The sequence below is a fragment of the Capricornis sumatraensis genome, chromosome 4, assembly GCF_032405125.1.
Source record: "Capricornis sumatraensis isolate serow.1 chromosome 4, serow.2, whole genome shotgun sequence".
NCBI classification, from domain to species: domain Eukaryota; kingdom Metazoa; phylum Chordata; class Mammalia; order Artiodactyla; family Bovidae; genus Capricornis; species Capricornis sumatraensis.
The window spans coordinates 147,686,260-147,705,475 of NC_091072.1; the positions used below are offsets into that span (position 1 = coordinate 147,686,260).

General features: G+C 53.1%; 1 protein-coding gene across 1 annotated transcript; it reads right to left on the reverse strand.

Moving 5' to 3' along the window:
• Positions 1–12,436: 12,436 nt before the first annotated feature.
• On the reverse strand, positions 12,437–18,900 carry LAG3 (lymphocyte activating 3). The gene is made up of 8 exons (XM_068971682.1): positions 18,473–18,900; positions 18,023–18,170; positions 17,412–17,671; positions 16,513–16,776; positions 15,827–16,102; positions 13,308–13,550; positions 12,886–13,013; positions 12,437–12,601 (listed from the first exon to the last, which is right to left on the reverse strand). Exons 1-8 carry the CDS (start codon positions 18,531–18,533, stop codon positions 12,437–12,439), a joined length of 1,545 nt encoding a protein of 514 aa, XP_068827783.1. The 5' UTR covers positions 18,534–18,900.
• Between the last annotated feature and the right edge of the window lie 316 nt (positions 18,901–19,216).

Here is a 19,216-nt window from a genome sequence, read left to right on the forward strand (position 1 = left end):
GAGGCTCCGGGCTTGGGGGAAGAGGGCACAGCCCCACCGCAGTGACAGTCTGTGGTCCCGCAGGCACTTTTATCTCCTCCGCACGGCCCCCATCAGCCCCCTCCAGCCCGCCGCGGATGTGCCCCCGATTGCACGCACCCCGTCTGCTGAGCTCCAGCTTTGTGCGAATGTAACTTCCTAGAGACGTGGTCCCTCGAAGGGACCCTTGTGGTTCGGCGGCTGCAAACCTCCACCATCCTCTCCTTTGCCTCCGCCGCCCACATAGGGGGGGAACGGTGTGCCCCCTCTCCTTCCACGATCCCCGGAGAGGTGCAGAGCCGACCTCAGCCAAGGAGCCCACAAACCCCAGTCCTTGCCTGGCCCCTCCACACACCCACCCTCATCAAAGGCATTTCACTCAACCAAGACTCACTGAAGCTCTAAAGCAGCCAGGCCCTTGTCTACCCAACTCCTTGATGCCATGCCAGGGCTAGGATCAGGGTCCAAGGGCTATGGGGCTTCTGCCCAGAACTGGTTGATGGGAGGGAGTCTTATCTCAGGTGGGCTTCTGCCTGAGGGCCCCCACACTGAAGGAGGGAGACATCCCACGGTCCTCTGGGAACCCCTCCTAATGAGGTGAGGAGGGCGGCCATTTTGTTCCAGCCCAGACTCTACACAGCGCAAGAAATTGTCAAATACGCCACCTCCCCGGCATCAGGCTCTACCCTTAGCCCGGCACCCCAAAAAGCCCACCCCGAAAGGGCAGGACATTCAGGAAGAGCTGTCCCACCTAGAGCGCAATGTTTTTGAGTGAGTGACAATGGGGTCTTTCTATTCTGAGGGATCTGACTATAGAGAGGAGGCCCCCATCCACACACACACACAGAATCCGGCCAGAATGAGAGGACAGTGGACACCCTGGGGGACAGGGCTGGAGGCCAAGGAGGCCTCAGGAGAGAGGAGAGGACTGAGGACGTGGAGGAGGGAGGCTGGGGTCCTTCGGAGCATTCTGCTTGAGAGGCATCACCTCCTGTGTGTCCCCCACACACACCCCACCCAGCTCAGGGAGGGTCTGCAGGTCCTTCTCTAACCCCCCCACCAGCCTCCTTTTCTAGAGCAGCTGAGACACCTAACACTGATTTCTTAGAACCAATTTTTCTAATGACATAGTGGCCTAAAAATACGTCTCTCTCCCTTTTACCACATGTCATACCCAGGAGCTCGGTTTCACCCGTTTCTCAGAATTTTAGCTTTCAATCATCTCATTAATCATTTTAAAGCTAAAGTAGAAGTGTCTTTAGATATACTGTTCAAAAATACTAAAAAGGCACGAAAGGCAAACAAAAGTGTAGAAACGTCAACTGAGAGTCGAAGGAGGCTACACCAGTCATATGGCTTATGAAATGCTGCAAACATGATTTCTGGTGTGAGTTTTTGGTGAGTGAGTCATTGGGAAAATTAATTTGCGGAGAGAAATGTCTCTAGACCAGGTTCTGCTTCTTTTTCTCTTGCTTTTATATTGTTTTCTCTTTTCCTTTCTTTTTCCCGGGCCTCCTCCCTCTGTAATATTTGTGGGTTCTTTCTATGTCCCTCCCATTTCTTCTTTCCTCTTTTTTTCCCCTCTTTTCCCCTCTCCTTGTCTTTATCTCCTCTACTCATGACCAGTGGCCTTTTTCAGCCCAGGGCCCTCAAATGCCCATTTCTTCTCTGATCTCCAAATCCGAGTCAACACCCTTCCGCCCCGGGAACTGAACTGTGTGCAGCGGGGCTGTGAAGAGAAGCATGGCAGTCTCTTGGCTTCTGCAAGCTCACATTTCCAGGGGGAGAGTGTGGCTCGGGAAACGCCAGAGAAGGTGGCCGGAGCTCTGGGCAAGACCTGTGACGCCAACACATCTCCTGCCTCGCTCCCCTCCCCTCCCTGACCCTCAGAAAGGAACGAAGCCTGGTCTGTGCCTCTTACCTCCCAGCCTGGGTCTCTCTTCCTTTCTGCTTCTAGCGCAGGTGTGTCTCTGTGAGGGTTGGGAGCAGAAGCCCACTGGGGAGGGCGCCTGTTACTTCTGCAGACAGAGATACGCTTAGAGGGAGAGACAGGAAGCCTGGTAGCGAGTCTCCTCCACTCCCCAGGCCTGGGCCAGCCCCCAACGTCACCACCTAGGGCTGGGGTCCCCACCCCCTGCCTTTTGGGGAAGACGTCAGAATGAAAATGGCAAAGTCAAGGGAAAAAATTCAGCAGAACCCGGCCAGAGCCCAGAATGTGGTCCCACTTCTCGGTGGATGGCAAGAAGAAGCGTCAATGTGCTTTGGGTGGCTAGCAAGAAAAACACTGATGGACCAGTGATATTACAGTCTGGCCAGGGCTTCGGGGAAACAATTTAAGTGGGAGGCAGATAAAGGATCTGAAATAACTGCTGTGGTCAGCCACACACAGCATCGAACTCCAGGGCCAGAGGATATCTGTTCATCAGGTGCTTCCAGGGCCCCCTCACCAAAGGCATCATAGTTGGGCCCGCGTGGCAGAAAGGGCCGGGGCTAAGAAGGGGCCACTGAGACAGTCTGAGTGACCATAGACTGGGCTTCTTTCTGTGAGTCTTCATTTCCGGCCAGTCCGCAAATGTTTCTCTCTGCTTTAGATCTCTCATGAGCACCAGATGGGGGTCTCTCCGTTTGGATGTTCAGCAGACATAGCAAACTCAAACCCAACAAATAGCTTCCCAAACCAAACCCATCACCTCCATGTTACTACCCGCCAAACCTACTCCTTGCTCAACTTTCCCACTCAGTGAGGGGCCCACCATCCACTCAGCTGCTCAAACCCAAGGAATTGGGTGTAATCTCTTTTTAAATATTTATTTATTTGACTGTGTCAGGTCTTAGTTGGGGTATGCAGGATCTTTCATTATGGTCCTCGGGCTCAGTAGCTGTAGCATGAGGGCCTAGTTTCCTCATGGCCTGTGGGATCCTAGTTCCCCAACCAGGGATTAAACCCACTGCCCCTGCATGGCAAGGCGGATTCTTAACCACTGGACCACCAGGAAAGCCCCCCCACCCCCGCGCTCTTTTTTTTTTTTTAATTTTATTTTTTTGTTTGTTTGGTTGAGTTTTTGTGTTGTTGTTCTTGTTTTTTTTTTTTACCATACACATGACATTGGTGTTCAGTCGCTAAGTCATGTCCAACTCTGTGACCCCATGGATTAAGTACACTAGGCTCCCTGGTCCTTAACTATCTCCGGAGTTTGCTCAGACTCGTGTCCATTGAGTTAGTGATCCATCCAACCATCTCATCCTCTGCTGCCCTCTTCTCCTTTTGTGTTCGATCTTTCCCAGCCTCAGGGTCTCTTTCAGTGAGTCAGTTCTTTGCATCAGGTGGCCAAAGATTGGATCTTCAGCTTCAACATCAGTCCTTCCAATGACTATTCGGGTGGATTTCCTTTAGATTGACTGGTTTGATCTCCTTGCTGTCCAAGGGACTCTCAAGGGTCTTCTCCAGGCAACATGTGGAATCTAAATTCCCGAACTAGGGATTGAACCCCTGTCCCCTGCATTGCAAGGCAGATTCTTCACCCCTGGGCCCCCAGGGAAGTCCCTGTGTGTAATCTCTGACTCGTTCCTCAGCCAGCACCTCCCGAGTATTTTTTTCCCAATTCCCTGGGACATCACCTTCTAAGCAGCTCTGAAGCCTGTCAGAGTCACTCTGCCCCACCGCCACCATTCAAGTCCAAGGTGCCATCTTCATCCTTCAACTTGGTCAATAGCTCCTGCCTCCCCCTGGTCTCCTGGTGTCTCTCTCCTGCCTTCCTGCAGACCGTCATCTGCTCAACAGCCTGAGCGATCATTCCAGTACGCGCCTGTCATCCTGGCATTCGCCTACTGACAACAAAAGTGGCTAGTTCAGTTTTCAACTCCAACAACGAATACAAGTGTTTCTGTTGAGACAACCATTGTGGTTTGTTGCAGCTAAAGCGCTTTCTGCTACTTCTCTTTTCATAACACAGTATACCCAAAAATTGAGAGTTAATAACATTAGTATATATACTGCTTCATCAAGAACATTCTAAATCGAAACTGGCATTAGTTTTTTTTCTTTTTTTTTTTTTGCTACAAGTGCCTGACAGTGGAAAGTACAATGACCTTAGCATGGTTTGGCATCACCACCTTGGTTTGTGCTAAGGCAGCAGTCTAACCTAGATTGTTTTGGCAACATCTCTGCAATATTAACCTAGTGACAAGGACAAATAATGTCCTATTATTTTTATGAAAATGGCTTGATCTGGCAGACTCCCTGAAAGGGTCTCAGGGTCCCCCATGGATCACACAGTGAGAACCCCACTAATCTGGAAATTTTGTTTCCACTCTTCAGGTCGTAGTTATCTCTCTGCACAGACCTTTAGTTGTCCCCTAAACCTATTTTCTCCTTCTTCCTGATAATAGAAGCCTCAATTTTTAGCTGAGCTCATGGTTGCCCAGATTTATGTTACATTTAAGTTATATTTCCCAGCCTCCTTTGCAGCTGGGTATGGCTAAATGACTCAAGGCCTTTTTTTTTTTTTTTTTTGCCTTGGCTGGTCTTTGTTGCAACACTCAGGGTCTTCAGTTGAGGCCTGCAAACTCTTAGTTGCTTCATGTGGGATCTAGTTCCCTGACCAAGGATTGAATCTGGGTCCCCTACATTGAGAGTGAGGAGTCTTAGCCACTGGACCACCAGGGAAGTCCCTGAATGACTCCGTTTTGGTTAATGGATATAAGTTTGTAAGTGCAGGGGTTAGGTGCAAGCTCTAGGGTGCGTCCCTCAAGGGAGTGTGGGTGTCCTCCTTTGGGCAAGAATGCAAACATCCATCTTACACACCACCTGCCTGCTTTTCTCATTTATGTGGCCTCCAGTAGCATTCAAGATTGTGACCCCTGACCCAGCCCAATTCTCTCCATTCATTTGTGTATTCAACAAGCATGCCATGTTTACCAGCCCAAGACATCTGCTGGAACCCAGAGCATGCTGTTGTGCTTAGTTGCTTCAGTCCTGTCAAACTCTTTGTGACCCCTTGGACTGCAGCCCACCAGGTCCTCTGTCCATGGGATTCTCCAGGCAAGAATACTGGAGTGGGTTGCCATGCCCTCCTCCAGGGGATCTTTTCCACCCAGGGATCAAACTCGGTCTTCTACGTCTCCTCCCTCTCCTGCATTGCAGGCAGATTCTTCACCACTGAGCCACAGGGGAAGCCCAAGGAACCCAGGAATGTGATGCTACATAAACCAAACACGATTACTCTCAAGCCTGTGGCATGGACCCTACGTAGTTAATAATTCCATCACAACTGGAGAAGGGCTACAAAGGGAGACACACAGCGCGCTAGGGCAGCTTATCATAGGGAACCTTTCTTTCTTTTTTTAAAAAATATTTATTCGACTGTGTCGAGTCTTAGATGCAGCGTGTGAGCTCTTTCGGCATGGGGGCTCTAGAGCCTGCAGGCTCAGGAGTTGCCCTACAGTATGTGGGGTCCTAGTTCCCCAGAACTTCTGCATTGGAAGGCAGATTCCTAATCACTGGACCGCCAGAGAAGTCCCAGGGAGCTTTATTTCAACTGAGGGGTTGAGAAAGGCTTCCAGAAAGCATATCCCAGTAACCATCTGGGCCCTGGTAAAAATGAAAGAAAATTCAATACAACAGAGGCCGAAATGAGAATGAAATTAATTTCTCCTCTGAAAGAAGCCTGGAGGTGGGTGATCCAGAGGTGAGGGGTAGGGGTGGGGAGCAGTAAATAGACCCCAGCAGCAGAATCAGCTGTTTGTATCTTGCTCCACACCCTCATCCTCCACGTGACCCGTCCTCATAGTCTGAGAAGGATGCCAAGGCGCCCCAGTTGAATGAAGGTTCCCTTATGGTAAGATCTCCTAGAACACTGTATATATAGCTTCTCCCATGGAAGCAACTGTCCAAGTGAAATAATTATGAAATTCTTGTTTAGTATCTATTGCACTGGCTTCCTCCCTGATGGCTCAGACAGTAAAGACGCCTGCAATGCAGGAGACCCAGGTTTGATCCCTGGGTGGGGAAGATCCCCTGGAGAAGGACATGGCAACCCACTCCAGTATTCTTGCCTGTAGAATTCCATGGACAGAGGAGCCTGGTGGGCTACAGTCCATGGGGCTGCAAAGAGTCAGACACACGACTGAGCGACTTCCACTTCACCTCATTTCAGTTCACTTCAGGGGCTGCAGGAGGACCTTGTCTGTCTTAGCACCCAGCAGAGTGTCTTGGGCCTGGTAGACTGTTAATTCTTGTCAAATATATATATATATATAATTTTTTTTGCCACTCCACACATCATGTGGAATCTTAGTTCCCCGACCAGGAATCAAACCCATATCCCGTGCATGGAGTCCTAACCACTGGACCACCCTTTGAATACTTTCTTAGGCATTAAATTTTATTAATATTGTTCAATATTAAATTTATGAGGGTAAATACACATCCCATTAAGTTTACCATTTTAAACATTTTCACATGTTCACTTCTGTGGGCATTAAGTACCTTCATGCTGTTATACAACCATCACTGGCATCCATCTCCAAAACTTTTTTATCTCCCCCTACTGAAACTCTGTCCCCCTTAAATCTAACTCTCTGCTTCCCACTCCCCAAGCCACAGGCTGTTGAATACTTTCTAAATGAATGCGGAGGGGCTGAAATAAGGGTCACAGACTTAAAGGTCTGTAGGAGCCTGCTGATATTATAGCTGAGAAAAGCGGGCTGGTAGTAAGCAGAGAGGGGTGAGGACCGAGGTAAACGGAGGCCCTGCCTCAGCTAATGAGGGCAGCCACTAACCGCACAGCTCCAGCTGAGCTGACAGTGGAGGTTGTGCCGGAATGTGATCCCAGAGTCTCCAGCCTCTGCCAAAATTTCAAGGGAAGGTGGAAAACCAGACATTTATGTAATATCTCCTCATTTTGATGTTGGCAACTAATTTTATGTTTTGTTCTAGCACTGAATAAATCACCCAAAGCCTTCTAAGGGCTGGATGGAGCTCAAGGCCCACCAGTTTGCAACCGATGGACTGGACAGATTGTGTGATGGCACCCAGCTCTTGGTCTGTGGCCCGGGACTGCCTATGAAGATGCATTCCCAGGAAGCAATGCCCAAAGAACCTGGCTCTTGAGGCACTGGTCCTTGGGGTTTTCAAACAGGAAAAGAAAAGGGGAAGAGACAGCAAGTTTGTTCTAAATGTTCAATACATTTAGAACATTTCCATAGTTATGTATTTTATTCAACTGTTCTATCAGTGATAGGGCATAAGTGTTATTTTCCAGACAACACAGATAAGGAAACTGAGGCTTGGAAATTTTAAGAGACTTGCTCATGCCCAGTCGCTCAGTCCTGTCCAACTCTTTGCGACCCCATGGACTGTAGCCTGCCAGGCTCCTCTGTCCTTGGGATTTTCCTGGCAAGAATATTGGAATGGGTTGCCAGTTCCTCCTCCAAGGGATCTTCCTGATTCAAGTATCAAACCCAGGTCTCCAGTGTCTCCTGCACTGCAGGTAGATTCTTTACTGCTGAGCCACCAGGGAACTAGCAGTCACAAAGCTAGTAATCACAGCTGATGGATTTGAACTTGCCTCCCTGATTGGTCCCCCCTCACCCTACTAGCTCTCCTCTGTAGTAAGAAAGTGCAGAATGAGGGAGGCCTCCAAGATACGGATGTGGGGTTAAAAGACACTAACTACTATGTATAAAATAAATAAGGAACAAGAACATATCATATAGCACAGGGAAATATAGCCAACATTTTGTAATAACTATTTTTTAAATTATTTTTTATTGGAATATAGTTGCTTTACAATGTTGTTGTTTCTACTGTACAGCAAAGTGAATCAGTTATACCGATACATGCATGCACGCATGCTAAGTCACTTTAGTTGTGTCTGACTCTGTGTGACTCTATGCGACCCCATGGATTGTAGCCCACCAGGCTCCTCTGGCCATGCGATTCTCCAGGAAAGAATGCTGGAGTGGATTGCCATGCTCTCCTCTGGAGGATCTTCCTGATTAGGGATCAAACCCATACATATACATATATTCCCTCTTTTTTGAATTTCCTTCCTATTTAGGTCATCACAGGGTACTGAGTGGGATGCCCTGAGCTATACAGTAGGTTGTAATAACTTTAAATGAAGTATAATCTATAAAAATATTGCATCACAATGTTGTTGAGATGAATATAATATTATAAATCAACAATACTTCAAATGAAAAAAAAAAAGGTGGTCCAGTGGCCAAGACTCCTTGCTCCCAGTGCAGGGCGCTCAGGTTCGATCCCTGGTCAGGGAACTAGACCCCGTATGCTAAACTAAAGATTCTGGATGCCACAATGATGATTGAAGATCCCAAGTGTCACAACTAAAGACCCAGTGCAGCCAAATAAATAAACAAATAAATATTAAAAAAGAAAGAAAGAAAAAAGGCCAGGACGAGGCCAAGGGAGTGGAGGGGGTGTGAGGCCATCAGGTCATCTGGGGCTTCTGAGGCAGCCTCACCAGGATCTCTCATACCTAGAGAGAGATCTTCCGCTTTCACAGCTCTTTCACCTTTGTTAGCACACGCCGGACCTTTTCAGCAAATGTGACTATCCTCACTCTACAGAAGCAGCAGCCACAGTTAAGCTCTCTGCCCCCTCACGTGACTGTAGGAATGGAGCTTGGGGATTTCCAGAAATCTCCTGATAGAGTTCCTGATACGAAGCTATTTTTACTGCGTGTGTTTTGTCTCCCTCCAGGTGGTAGGGAAAGCCAAGTTAGGGTGGGGGAACAAGACATGGAGGCCAGGCTGCTGACATAGTGCTGGGATAGGGCGGCTCTCAGAGCCCAGAGGTCGGAAGTCCCAGGTGCGGTACTGCGGTGACCTCCCCACCAGTTACTCTGCAGCTGCACTCACAGCCTCTGCAAGGCGGTGGGGCAGGGCTGGGGGCTGGGAGCTGGAGGGAGGTGGGGAGGGGTCACCACGGAAGCTGTTCCTAGGGAGGCAGAGTCTGGCAAGGCTGAGCCACCTCCGCCCTGGCCACATTCCTCCTGACTTTATGCAACTCTGGGAGGGTGGCTCCCAGGCCTCCCGCCCCACAGGCAGTGTGAGCAGGCACATTTCTGAGCCCAGCCCGGGCCCAGCCAGCTGGCAGCTGCAGGCCCTGAAGAAACTGTCAGCCACAGAGTGGAGCAGGCAAAGCCCAGCCCCCACCTCAACCTCCCTCCCTTCAAAGGCTGAGCCCTGTCATGGGGTGGGGCCTCCCAGGGAAACCTAAATCACCTCCTTTGTGTGCGCCTGAACCCCAATACCTCTGGTTGGTGAGATAGATGGGGCAGAGAACTTTCTGGAACTGTCCTGTCCGGAGGAGATGAGCAGACTAGGTCAGGGTGGGGGACACTCTGGCAGACCTGAAGGAGCACCGGGTGGCCTCTCGGCTGACACACTTGACTTGGCCAAGCCCTGGACCTCGTTTGGCCTCCAGAACTCTGGATGGCAGACCTGGAGGGGGCCGGCAGGTCCCTGCAGGACTAGGGACGGGGAAGTCATAGAGGCCTCTTCCCCGTCTTGGCCTATTTCTCCTTCAGGCACTGTTCCTCACCAGGATGGCAGGGTGCATGAAAGCCCCTACAATTCCTGCCTCCTTTTTAAGATTTTTTTTTTATGTAGACCATTAAAAAAAATTCTTTTTTGATTTATTTATGGCTGTGCTGGGTCTTCATTGCTGCGTGGCTTTTCTCTAGTTTCGGAGAACCAGGGCGACTCTCTAGCCACAGCGCACAGGCTTCTCACGGCGGTAGCTTCTCTTATCGCAGAGCACGGACCCTAGGGTGCGCATGCTAAGTTGCTTCAGCCGTGTCCGACTCTTTGCAGTGCTATGGACTGTATCCCGCTGGGCTCCTCTGTCCATGGGATTCTCCAGGCAAGAATACTGGAGTGGGTTGCCATGCTCTCCTCCAGGGGATCTTCCCGACCGAGGAATGGAAACTGCATCTCCTGCAGCTCCTGCATTGCAGGCGGATTCATTACCTCTGAAACCCTTGTGACACGGCAATAGACAACTAATACACTCCCTTCCTTCTTTTTTTTGGCTGTGTCACGCAACTTGTGGGATCTCAGTTCCCAGACCAGGGCTTGAACCCCAGCCCCGGCAGTGAAACCCTGGAATCCTAACCACTAGGTCACCAGGGAATTCCTCTCCCTTCCTTTTAAACAAGGACCTAAGCTGATTCCCCTCACAGCCCCCATGGGCTCCCTGCCTCCTGGTCGCCCCTTCCCCTCTCTCCAGCCTGGAACATCGGTTTGAAGATAAACTTGCTAATACAGGGTGGATTTGCCTGGCTCCCTGGAAGGCCCTAAGAGGACACAAAAACGGTCCAAGCTTATCTTGCTGGTTGGGGAGTGGGGCTGGGGGCCAGAGGGGCAGGAGGAGGAATGTGAGACCCCCTAGGAGAGACCCCACAGAGACAGTGGGAGGGGAGAATTAATCAAAGGAGAGCCGCTGTTCCCTGGCCCCACCCCCTGCCTGCTCTTCCTTCCTCCCTCTGCTCTTCTCTTCCTCAGTGGGTGGAGGAGCAGGTGGCCTCTGTCCCCTCCCTGTCCCCTTCGTGCAGGAAATCGGGGAAGTCCCTGCACGGAGCCCATGAATCCTCAATGACTCCTCTCAGAAGCCCAAAGGGCAAGAGGGTGTCACCCCACAGAGAGGAAAATGCCACCCACAGAACTTTCCAGGAAACCCCTGCCCCTTTAAAACCTGCCCAGAGAGCGGGTCTTGGGTCTCCTGGCAGCCCCCCAGCAAGGGGTGGGGATGGTGTTTGACAGGATGCTCAAAGAGACTTCAGGCCTCTTCTTACAGTGACACCATCCCTGGCCAGCCCAGAGCCTCTTCTGTGCACTTCTGCCTGTGACAAGACAAGGGTCACCACCATCCTAAGGTTGGGGACCTCAGGTGCCCTCAAATCGATGCCCCTCCCCACCAGGGCTCTGCAGCCATGAAGAGGCCCCTCTCCCGGTTCTGTCCCAAAGTCTCTGACCATTGTGCCTCCACAGGGCAGGTCTTCAGCTGCGTGGTTTGTGTCTGTGTCGCTGAGCAGGGCACACCAGGTCAGGAAGTGGCAGGAGGTGGGGGTAGGGGACAGCAGCAGGCTGTCCCTTTGCAACAACCCACGTCCGTGCACTGCTGCACAACCACTCCTGCCCACTTGACCTGTGTTTCCCCTTCAGCCAGAGTGACAGACCCTTCAGCCTGAGTCCAGGCTGGGTGCCCACACACTGTAGGCGGAGGGTTGGGTCCCTCTGGGTACGGTTGGGCTGAGTCCCGCTGTGTGTGTGTGCGTGTGTTTATGCGTGTGCTCTGCTAAAGCACTGTCTCTCAAGCCGCAGAGGAACATTCCTCTCTTAGACAGACAAACAGAAAGACAGAGGGAGGGGGACAGGCAGGCTTGCTGGTCTCCTCCTTCACAAATGGATGCTTGGCCCTTTTATCATCTGATGTTTGCAACAACCCCTTTGGGTGCGTCATCATCCCATTTAACAGGTGAAGAAACTGAGACTCAGAGACTAGCTCTGGTCACATCAGCTCATCCAGGATCAGAAACCGGGTCTCCTGACCTCTAAAGCTTTAGCGGCAGCCAGTGTCTGCTTTTCTTCCCCACTTGGGGACTTGTTCCCAGGACTCCCCTGGGGCCCCAGTGATGTGTCCTGAGGGTGCCCAAGGCAGGAGACCACTACCAAGTTACGCTCATGTGCAGACCATGGACAGTGCAGCCACAGAGACAGAGCCAGCCCACCGGCTGCTGAGCCCCATGGTCCCGGGTCCCTGCACCGCTAATCTGCCCGGGCTCTGTGACCTCCGGTGGTGTGTGACACACAGTGACCGCTGGGTGGCAGTGTGTTCTCATGCCTGGGAACAGACAGGTCGCCCCTGGCTGCGGAACATGGGGGTGGGGTGGAGGCTGTCACTCAGAAAGGTTGAGAGACCCCCTCTCGGAGAGGACTCGACTGGCAGGGCTGCTCCAAGAGTGTGTGTGTGTGTGTTGCAGCCAGAGGGCCAAGGACAGTGCTCGGGGTCAGGCGCACATAGGGGGTCCAAAACAGCAAAAATAAAGGAAACCAGGGCAGCCAGCACAATGTGAGCGGAAGGACGGAGGAACGGGCTAGAGGAGTGAGGGCTTCTCGGACGTTCAGGAAAAGGACTACTCAGGAGAGAGAAAGAGCAAGACAGAGAGAGAGACCAGGAAGAGAGACTCTCCAAGAAACCAGGAACGGAAAAGGGGAAGAGGTGAGCCTGGATGGGGAAAGTAGGTCAGAAGGCCGGTGTGAGAAGGGAGCCCCAGAGGTTGGGCAAAGACAGAACATCCCCTAGGCAAGAAGGGGCCAGACTCAGGCTTGCTGCTGACGGGGAATTTATTTGGATTGAGCTGCGGAGACAAGGGTGGCTGCCTGCTGCAGGTCAGGGTTGCTCCGGCTGCAGCTGTGGCTGAGACTCCGGCTCAGGTTCCGGTTCTACCTCTGGATCTGGTTCTGGCTCCAGCTCTGGCTCCAGCTCTCCTGTCTTGCTCGAAGCCTGAGAGGGGTGAGTCCCATTCTCTAAGGCAGAGAATCTTCTGGGTCGCCACTGTGGGAAGAAGACATGGAGGGTAGGAGGAGGAAGAGGGGAAAGGGAAGGAGCTATTCTTCCCAGCCCCCACCCTGCCCATCTGGTCCCAGGCCTCTCAGCACCCTCTACCCCACCCCACCCCGTGAGCCTTCCTTGGGTCCTTCGGGCCCAAGGCATCCCTGGAGCGCAGAGGCTCATGAAGAGGGACTCTGAAGCAAGTTCAGGGTCCGCTTTGCTCATCTTCCTCAGAAAGGGGTGCCAGACAGCATGCTGAGGACTGGGGAGGGAGGTTCCCAGCTCACCCGTCTTCTCCAAAGGTGAAAGCTAAAGGCTCCAGTCACCAACAGAAACAGGAAGAGGAGACCAAGGATGAGGAGAGGGAGGTGAGCTGTTCTCGCTGCCCCCAGGGCTCTCCCGGAGCGCTGGGCACCTACGGAGAGAGAACAGGATTTGAACAGAGACACACACACACACCACACACGGGGTCTCGGCTGGAGGGACGTCTAGCCACACTCCCATATTTTACAGACAATGAAACCCAGAGAGTTTAAGGGACTCGCCCAGGGTCACTCAGCTAATTCGTGGTGGAAGTGGGTCAGGCCTTGAGAAGAGCTCGAAGTCAGCTCCCTGGTTGGAAAGGGAAGAGTCGGGGTGGGGTTCGGTCTGGAAGTGGGATGGAGGGGGCTGGTCTGGAGCTGGGGTTGTGGCGCTGTGGGTCTCAGACCTGGATGAGACAGCTCGGTGAGGTACACCACAGTCCCGAGAAGTCTCTGCCCCTGGTACAGACGGCACTGCCAGGGCTGAGAGAGGGGTCTAGCGTCCGGTGTCAGCAGCCAGGGGCCTGGGGAACTCCTCTGAGACTGCTTGTCCAGGGGGCTCCACACAAAGCGCTCTTGTCCGGATGCCGGAGTCACCTCACAGAAGGGTTTTCTCAGGCTGCCGGATGATCCGTAGGGCTTGGGAGTGACTGAAAAAATAGAGGGAAGAGATCTTTGGGGGACCTGACCCCATTCCTTGAAAGCATAGGTTCCACCCAAGTCTTGATTCACCTGGCCTCTGACTGGGTGAACTTGAGGGGAGGAGATCGGGGTCAAGGCCAAATTAATCTCCTCAAGACAAAGCTCTGGTCAGGTCACTCTGCTACCCCCAAACTTTCCAGGCTCCCTACTGCCTCGGGGGGAATGTTCAAACTCAAACTGGCCCGGAGGGATCACATAAACAGATATCTTTTCAGATTCTTTTTCATGACTTTTATTCAAAGACTCAGAACCCCCAATATCAGTCACGTGAGTTGGTCCCCAGAAGACTTTGCACTTTTTCTGCCTCCATGCTATGGCTTACATCTGTGTCCCCTAAATGAACCCTATTCCCATTTCTGAATGTCTAGAAAGCAGACCAACTGATGGCTCAGTGGGAAAGAATCCACCTGCAATGCAGGAGACCCGGGTTCGATCCCTAGGTCTAGAGACAGAGCACCTGGAAGCCATGACGTGAGGGAAGGGGATGGGAGGAGACAACTGATGGAGGACCTTGAGCTGACCGTGGTGTACAGGCCCCTGAAGACTTGATGGCATAGATACCCGAGTTTAGCCCCAACCTGGCTCTTCCTACCTATGTGACTTTGAGAAAGTTCCTTCTCTGTAAAACACAGACAACAATATTTCTCCCTGGTGGTCCGGTGGTTAAGAATCATCCTTCCAATGCAGGGGACACAGTTTCAATCCCTGGTCAGGGAACTAAGATCCCACATGGCAACTAAGCCTTTGCATCACAACTACTAAGCTCTGATGCTACAACTAGAGAGAAGCTGGCATGCTACAATGAAGACCCCACACCCCACAATGACCTGAGTAGATATTTTTAAAATTCATAATAGTAAAAAAGATGACCTTGGACAGAAAGAAGTGGCAGACTGTGGCAACTGATTAGGAGGAAGGAGGCCAGGTTTCAGGATGAGTAAAACATGATTGGAGTTACTGATGCAGAAGTGACTTAGCAAGAGGACTGGGTATGAGGAAAAGATGGGGTTCAGAGTGAGGCTGAGTGTGGGTACCATATCTAGGTAGAGACACATGGGAAACAAGTGGAAATTCAGCCCTGGTCTTCGAGATATGGGTTATTTATTAGTAGATTCATTTATTCATTCAACCAATATACATTATTAAGCACCTACTATGTGCACACATACATGCTAAGTTGCTTCAGTCATGTCTGACTCTTTGCAACCCTATGGACCATAGTCCACCAAGCTCCTCTGTCCATGGGATTCTCCAGGCAAGAATACTGGAGTGGGCTGCTATGTCCTCCTCCAAGGGATCTTCCCCACACAGGGATCGAACCAGCGTCTCTTATGTCTCCTGCAGTGGCAGGTGGCTTCTTTACTACCTATGTGGCACTACTATTTAGTGGCTATAGATGAGCACTGCAGACTCGGACAAGCTGTGATAGTTACCGATCAATCAACACATACTTTCTGAGTCTGGTGTTTTTTCCTATGTTTCTTTTACACTGTCTTGAAACACCCTCGTTCAGTAAATATTTGCTGACTGTGAAAGTCATAGCCATGTCTGACTCTTTGCAACCCCATGGACTATACAGTCCATGGAATTCTCCAGGCCAGAATACTGAAATGGGTAGCTTTTCCCTTCTCCAGGGGATCTTTCCAACCCAGGGATCAAACCCAGGTCTCTTGCATTACAGGCAGATTCTTTACCAGCTGAGCCACAGGGAAGCCCAAGAATACTAGAATTGGTAGCCTATCCTTTCTCCAGTGGATCTTCCGGACCCAGGAATCGAACTGGGTCTCCTGCATTGCAGGTGGATTCTTTACCAACTGAGCTATCAGGGAAGCCCTATTTGCTGACTAAGGGACTGATTTATCAACTCCCCCCAGTCCAGATTGCCTCCTGCAACTTTAATTCAATCCCTGGCTCCAAAATGGGCAAGAATTCTGAAAATAAATATTCCACTTCTTTGGAAACATTCAAACTTTTGTGACCTCTCCTTCTAACTTCTCTGACCCTCCCCCCAATTCAGAGCTGGGGAGTCCCTTGCAGAAGGGTGGAACATTCATCCAGTGACTCAGGGGAGATTTTCAGTTTCTGTTCATTATACGGGGGTGAGAAAAGAAGAGGCTAAGGGGGCAGCCTGCACAATTGTGCCCAGGGGGCTGGCATCATGAGGTGGACTTGCCCAGTCTTTGCCCAACCAACCTGCCCTTCCTGTCTTGTCCCACCTGCTAACCTGTGATGACTGCCAAAGTGACAGTAGCACTGAGCTGCCGCCCTTGCAGGTGGACGCGGCAGGTGTAGGTCCCGGCCTGGGCCTGACCCACAGCCTCCAGCCGAAGGGTAAAGTTGCCCCGGTCTCCAGCCACCAGGAGATCAGGGCCTCCCCCGGGCGGGGTCCACATGGCAGTGAGAGAAGACTGGATCCCCACACCGGGAGGTAGGTGGCAGGGCAGCTCCACCTTGGAACCGGCTCCAGCGTACACTGTCAGAGGGGCTCGGGGCTCCAGGCCTGTGGAGAAAAGGGAACCCCGAGTTAAAGCTGAGGAGTACAGAGGGGCTGGAGCGCTAGGTCTGCAGGGGAGGCGGGCAGAAACATGAAGGAAGTGGTCCAGTTTGAAGGGTGTTAAGGAGCAGAACAAGGTGGATGAACAAAGGATGCCAAGAATGCCCAAATGCGGGCTGGCAAGCAGAAGACCAAAGACTGGCAAGGGAGGCTGGATGGCCGAGGGAAAAGCTCGAAGGGGAGAAGCTGAGGAAAGGCCATAAAGGAAAAAGAAACGGGTGGGACAGCGAGGCCCAGAGTAATCACAGGTGTCATCTGCTGCCGGAGACTTGATCTGGGGGCTCAGAAGTCAGCAGGAGGTGTCAGGGGGCAGGAAGGGGTTGTGGTCAAGTGTGAAGGCAGACTGGAGGAGTTACCCAGAACATTCAGGTTGTACGTGATGGAGACATTGAAGCCATCTCTGTAGGTGAGACTGCAGCCCCAGGTCCCAGAGTCCAAGGAGCTGACTTGGGGCAGGAAGAGGAAGTTTCCAACTAAGTGGTGATGTGGGGACTCCTGAACAGGGACTCTGCCTGGGCCCCGGAACCAGTGCACGGAGGCTGGGAGGTCAGGGCGGCTGAAGGAGCAGTTCAAGACGACCCAGCTGGAGGTCCACAGAGGCCCTGGGGGGCTGGCGGTCACTGGACAAAGACAGAGAAGGTTGATCAGCCTGCTTGCCCAACACGTCAGGTCAGCTAAGCTGGAAGCTCCTGGAAACAGGTGCCTGGTTGTAGACCTCCTTGTCTTCTCCCTCCCAACCCTCCTCCAGACCACCTATCCAGCCCAGAGCCTGGCCCCTGGAGGTGCTTCAAATACAAGCCCAGGAGTCCGGTGCCTATTTCCCCCGCCCCCTGCCTCCTTGGCTTGGGCTACCCTCCGCTTCTCCAGGTCTTGCTTGAGGATCTCCCTAGGCCCATTCTCGGAGTTACAGGTATCTAAATTGAGTCACTCCAGCCGCTCAGTCTCCCCTCCAAGGGGTGCCTCCCCTCCTCCACCCTGGCACTCCAGCTGTAGGTGGGGGAAGGAGAGCTCAAGGGGTGATACGATCTCTCCACCGAGCCCTCCCCCCAACACACGTGCTTGTCTGGGGGCACCTCCCATCCTGCAGGCAGGCTCACCACCCCCTTCCGCCCCTGGGCTGGAAGCTCTCCGGCAGGGCCTGGGGTGCATCCTTAGAAGCACAAGCAGCCTCTGCCCTGCCCTTCCTGCCTCCTGGGCGGCGGGATACCGGGCGCCCTCCTCCCAGCCTCGCTCCCCGCGTCCCGCCCCCACCTACCCGCCGCCTGGCCCACGCGCAGACGGAGGCGGCAGGCAAGGGCGCGGTTCCCGAAGCGCACGGCGGCGTGGTACTCGCCGGCGTCGGCGCGTCGGGCCGGGCGCAGCCACAGCGAGAAGTCCCCGCGCTGGAGGCCCATTTCTTCCAGCTGCACGCGGGGCTGCAGGGGCAGCTTGCCAATGCGCAGGCCTCCGGGGGCCAGCCTCAGCACTGTGTAGCGGCGGGGCCCGGGACCCCGGGGGGTGGGCGCCGCGGAGCCACTGGACGGGACAGAAAGATGGGACTGAGAAATCCGAGGGGAAGAAGCCCCGGGGAAGAGGCAGTCCAACCACACCTTGAGGATGAAGGAGCCCACCCAAAGGGAAGATTTCTGAACTGCTAACCGTCCTGTCCCCTCGTTCCGATTGGGCCAGCACCATCCACTACCGGAGAGGCAGCCGTGCCTGGGGATGCAGGTGTGAGAGTAGCAGTCTGCAGAGGATGGGGGGAGGGGCAGGAATGGGGGGGCACCTCTGTATTTACAGAGGGCTGGCTTGGGCTTTAGAGCCTAAATCTAGATGCCATTACCGCTGAATCTGGGGGTCCCTGTCATCGCAGTTTGGGGTGCATACCTCTCTGGTACATGCTGCCAAGTGACTTGTCTTGTCCGCGGAAGGCTGAGATCCTGGAGGGGGATTGTGGGGCTGCAGGGGAGCTGGGCAGGAGCCCCCTCCTGGGCCCACACCACTGGGACCTCTGCCCCCGGCTCTGGAGCCTCCACTGGGGAGGAAAAGAGAGGCCAAGGGGAGGGGCCATGAGCCTAGAGACTTCAAAGCAGAGAAAGAGCCTCAGTGTTTCCCGAGGGAGAAACTGGGGAGAAGGGAGACCTTGGGTTTCTGCCCCTTCCCTGCCAAGGGAGAGATGAAGAGAGGCTTTAGGGGCTGAAAATGACCCCGAGGAAGGCATAGGAGAATCCACCCAATCTAAGGACCTTGGCATCTGTGTGGTCACCGGGAGCTCCCTGCTGAATCTCTGCTATGGATCTGGAGGTCAACCCTCCCAGAGAGTCGTCCCCATCTTACCTGCAGCTGCCCATAGGAGTTGCAGAAACAGCCAGACCTGGAACCGAGCCTCCTGCAGCATCTCCCCCGAGGCCTGGACCACACAGCCCTCCAAAGGGAAGAGGTCGGAAAGTGGGGAAAGACAAAAGTTGAAAGTGGGGAAAGACTCAAGTTTGAAAGAGAGGTTCTGCAAGGAAGGAGCCAAAGGAAGAGAATCTAGAAAAAAAGAGGGATGGAGGCTTGGAGAGAGAGGGAGGAACCAGTGACCAGAAGCTGGAGTCTAGAGGAGAGCTAGCCAGATCAGGCAGCCTGAGGCCGGGGTCAGGGGAGGGGTTGGGGCCCCCAGGGAAGAGCAGGGTGCGGGCAGGGGGAGGCCCAGTGGCTGTCTTGAGCTGAGGCTGTTCTACTGCTCCCAGGGCCCTGGCCCCTGTCCTGCCTTCCCTCCACCTTCCCCACTTCCCCTCCCCGTTGCCCCCCCCCCCAACACCCCAGGGCTCACAGTTTCGCTTCGCAGTGGAAAGTCTGAGGGGGCTGATTCCCAGCAGCGTTACCCTCCACCCTTGTGGTGGCGCTCCCCTTGTTTATTTCCTCAGTCCTGGGTGTCCCCACCGCCCCCTCCCCCTCCCCCACCCTTGACTGTTCTCTTTCCCGGGGGAACTTCTGCCTCTGCCTCGAAGTACCCATTTGCTCATTTCTGAATTGCCTCCCCAGGCCCCAGGTTCATACTTTCTTGGCAAGCCCTTCCCTTGGTGCTCATCCCTTAAT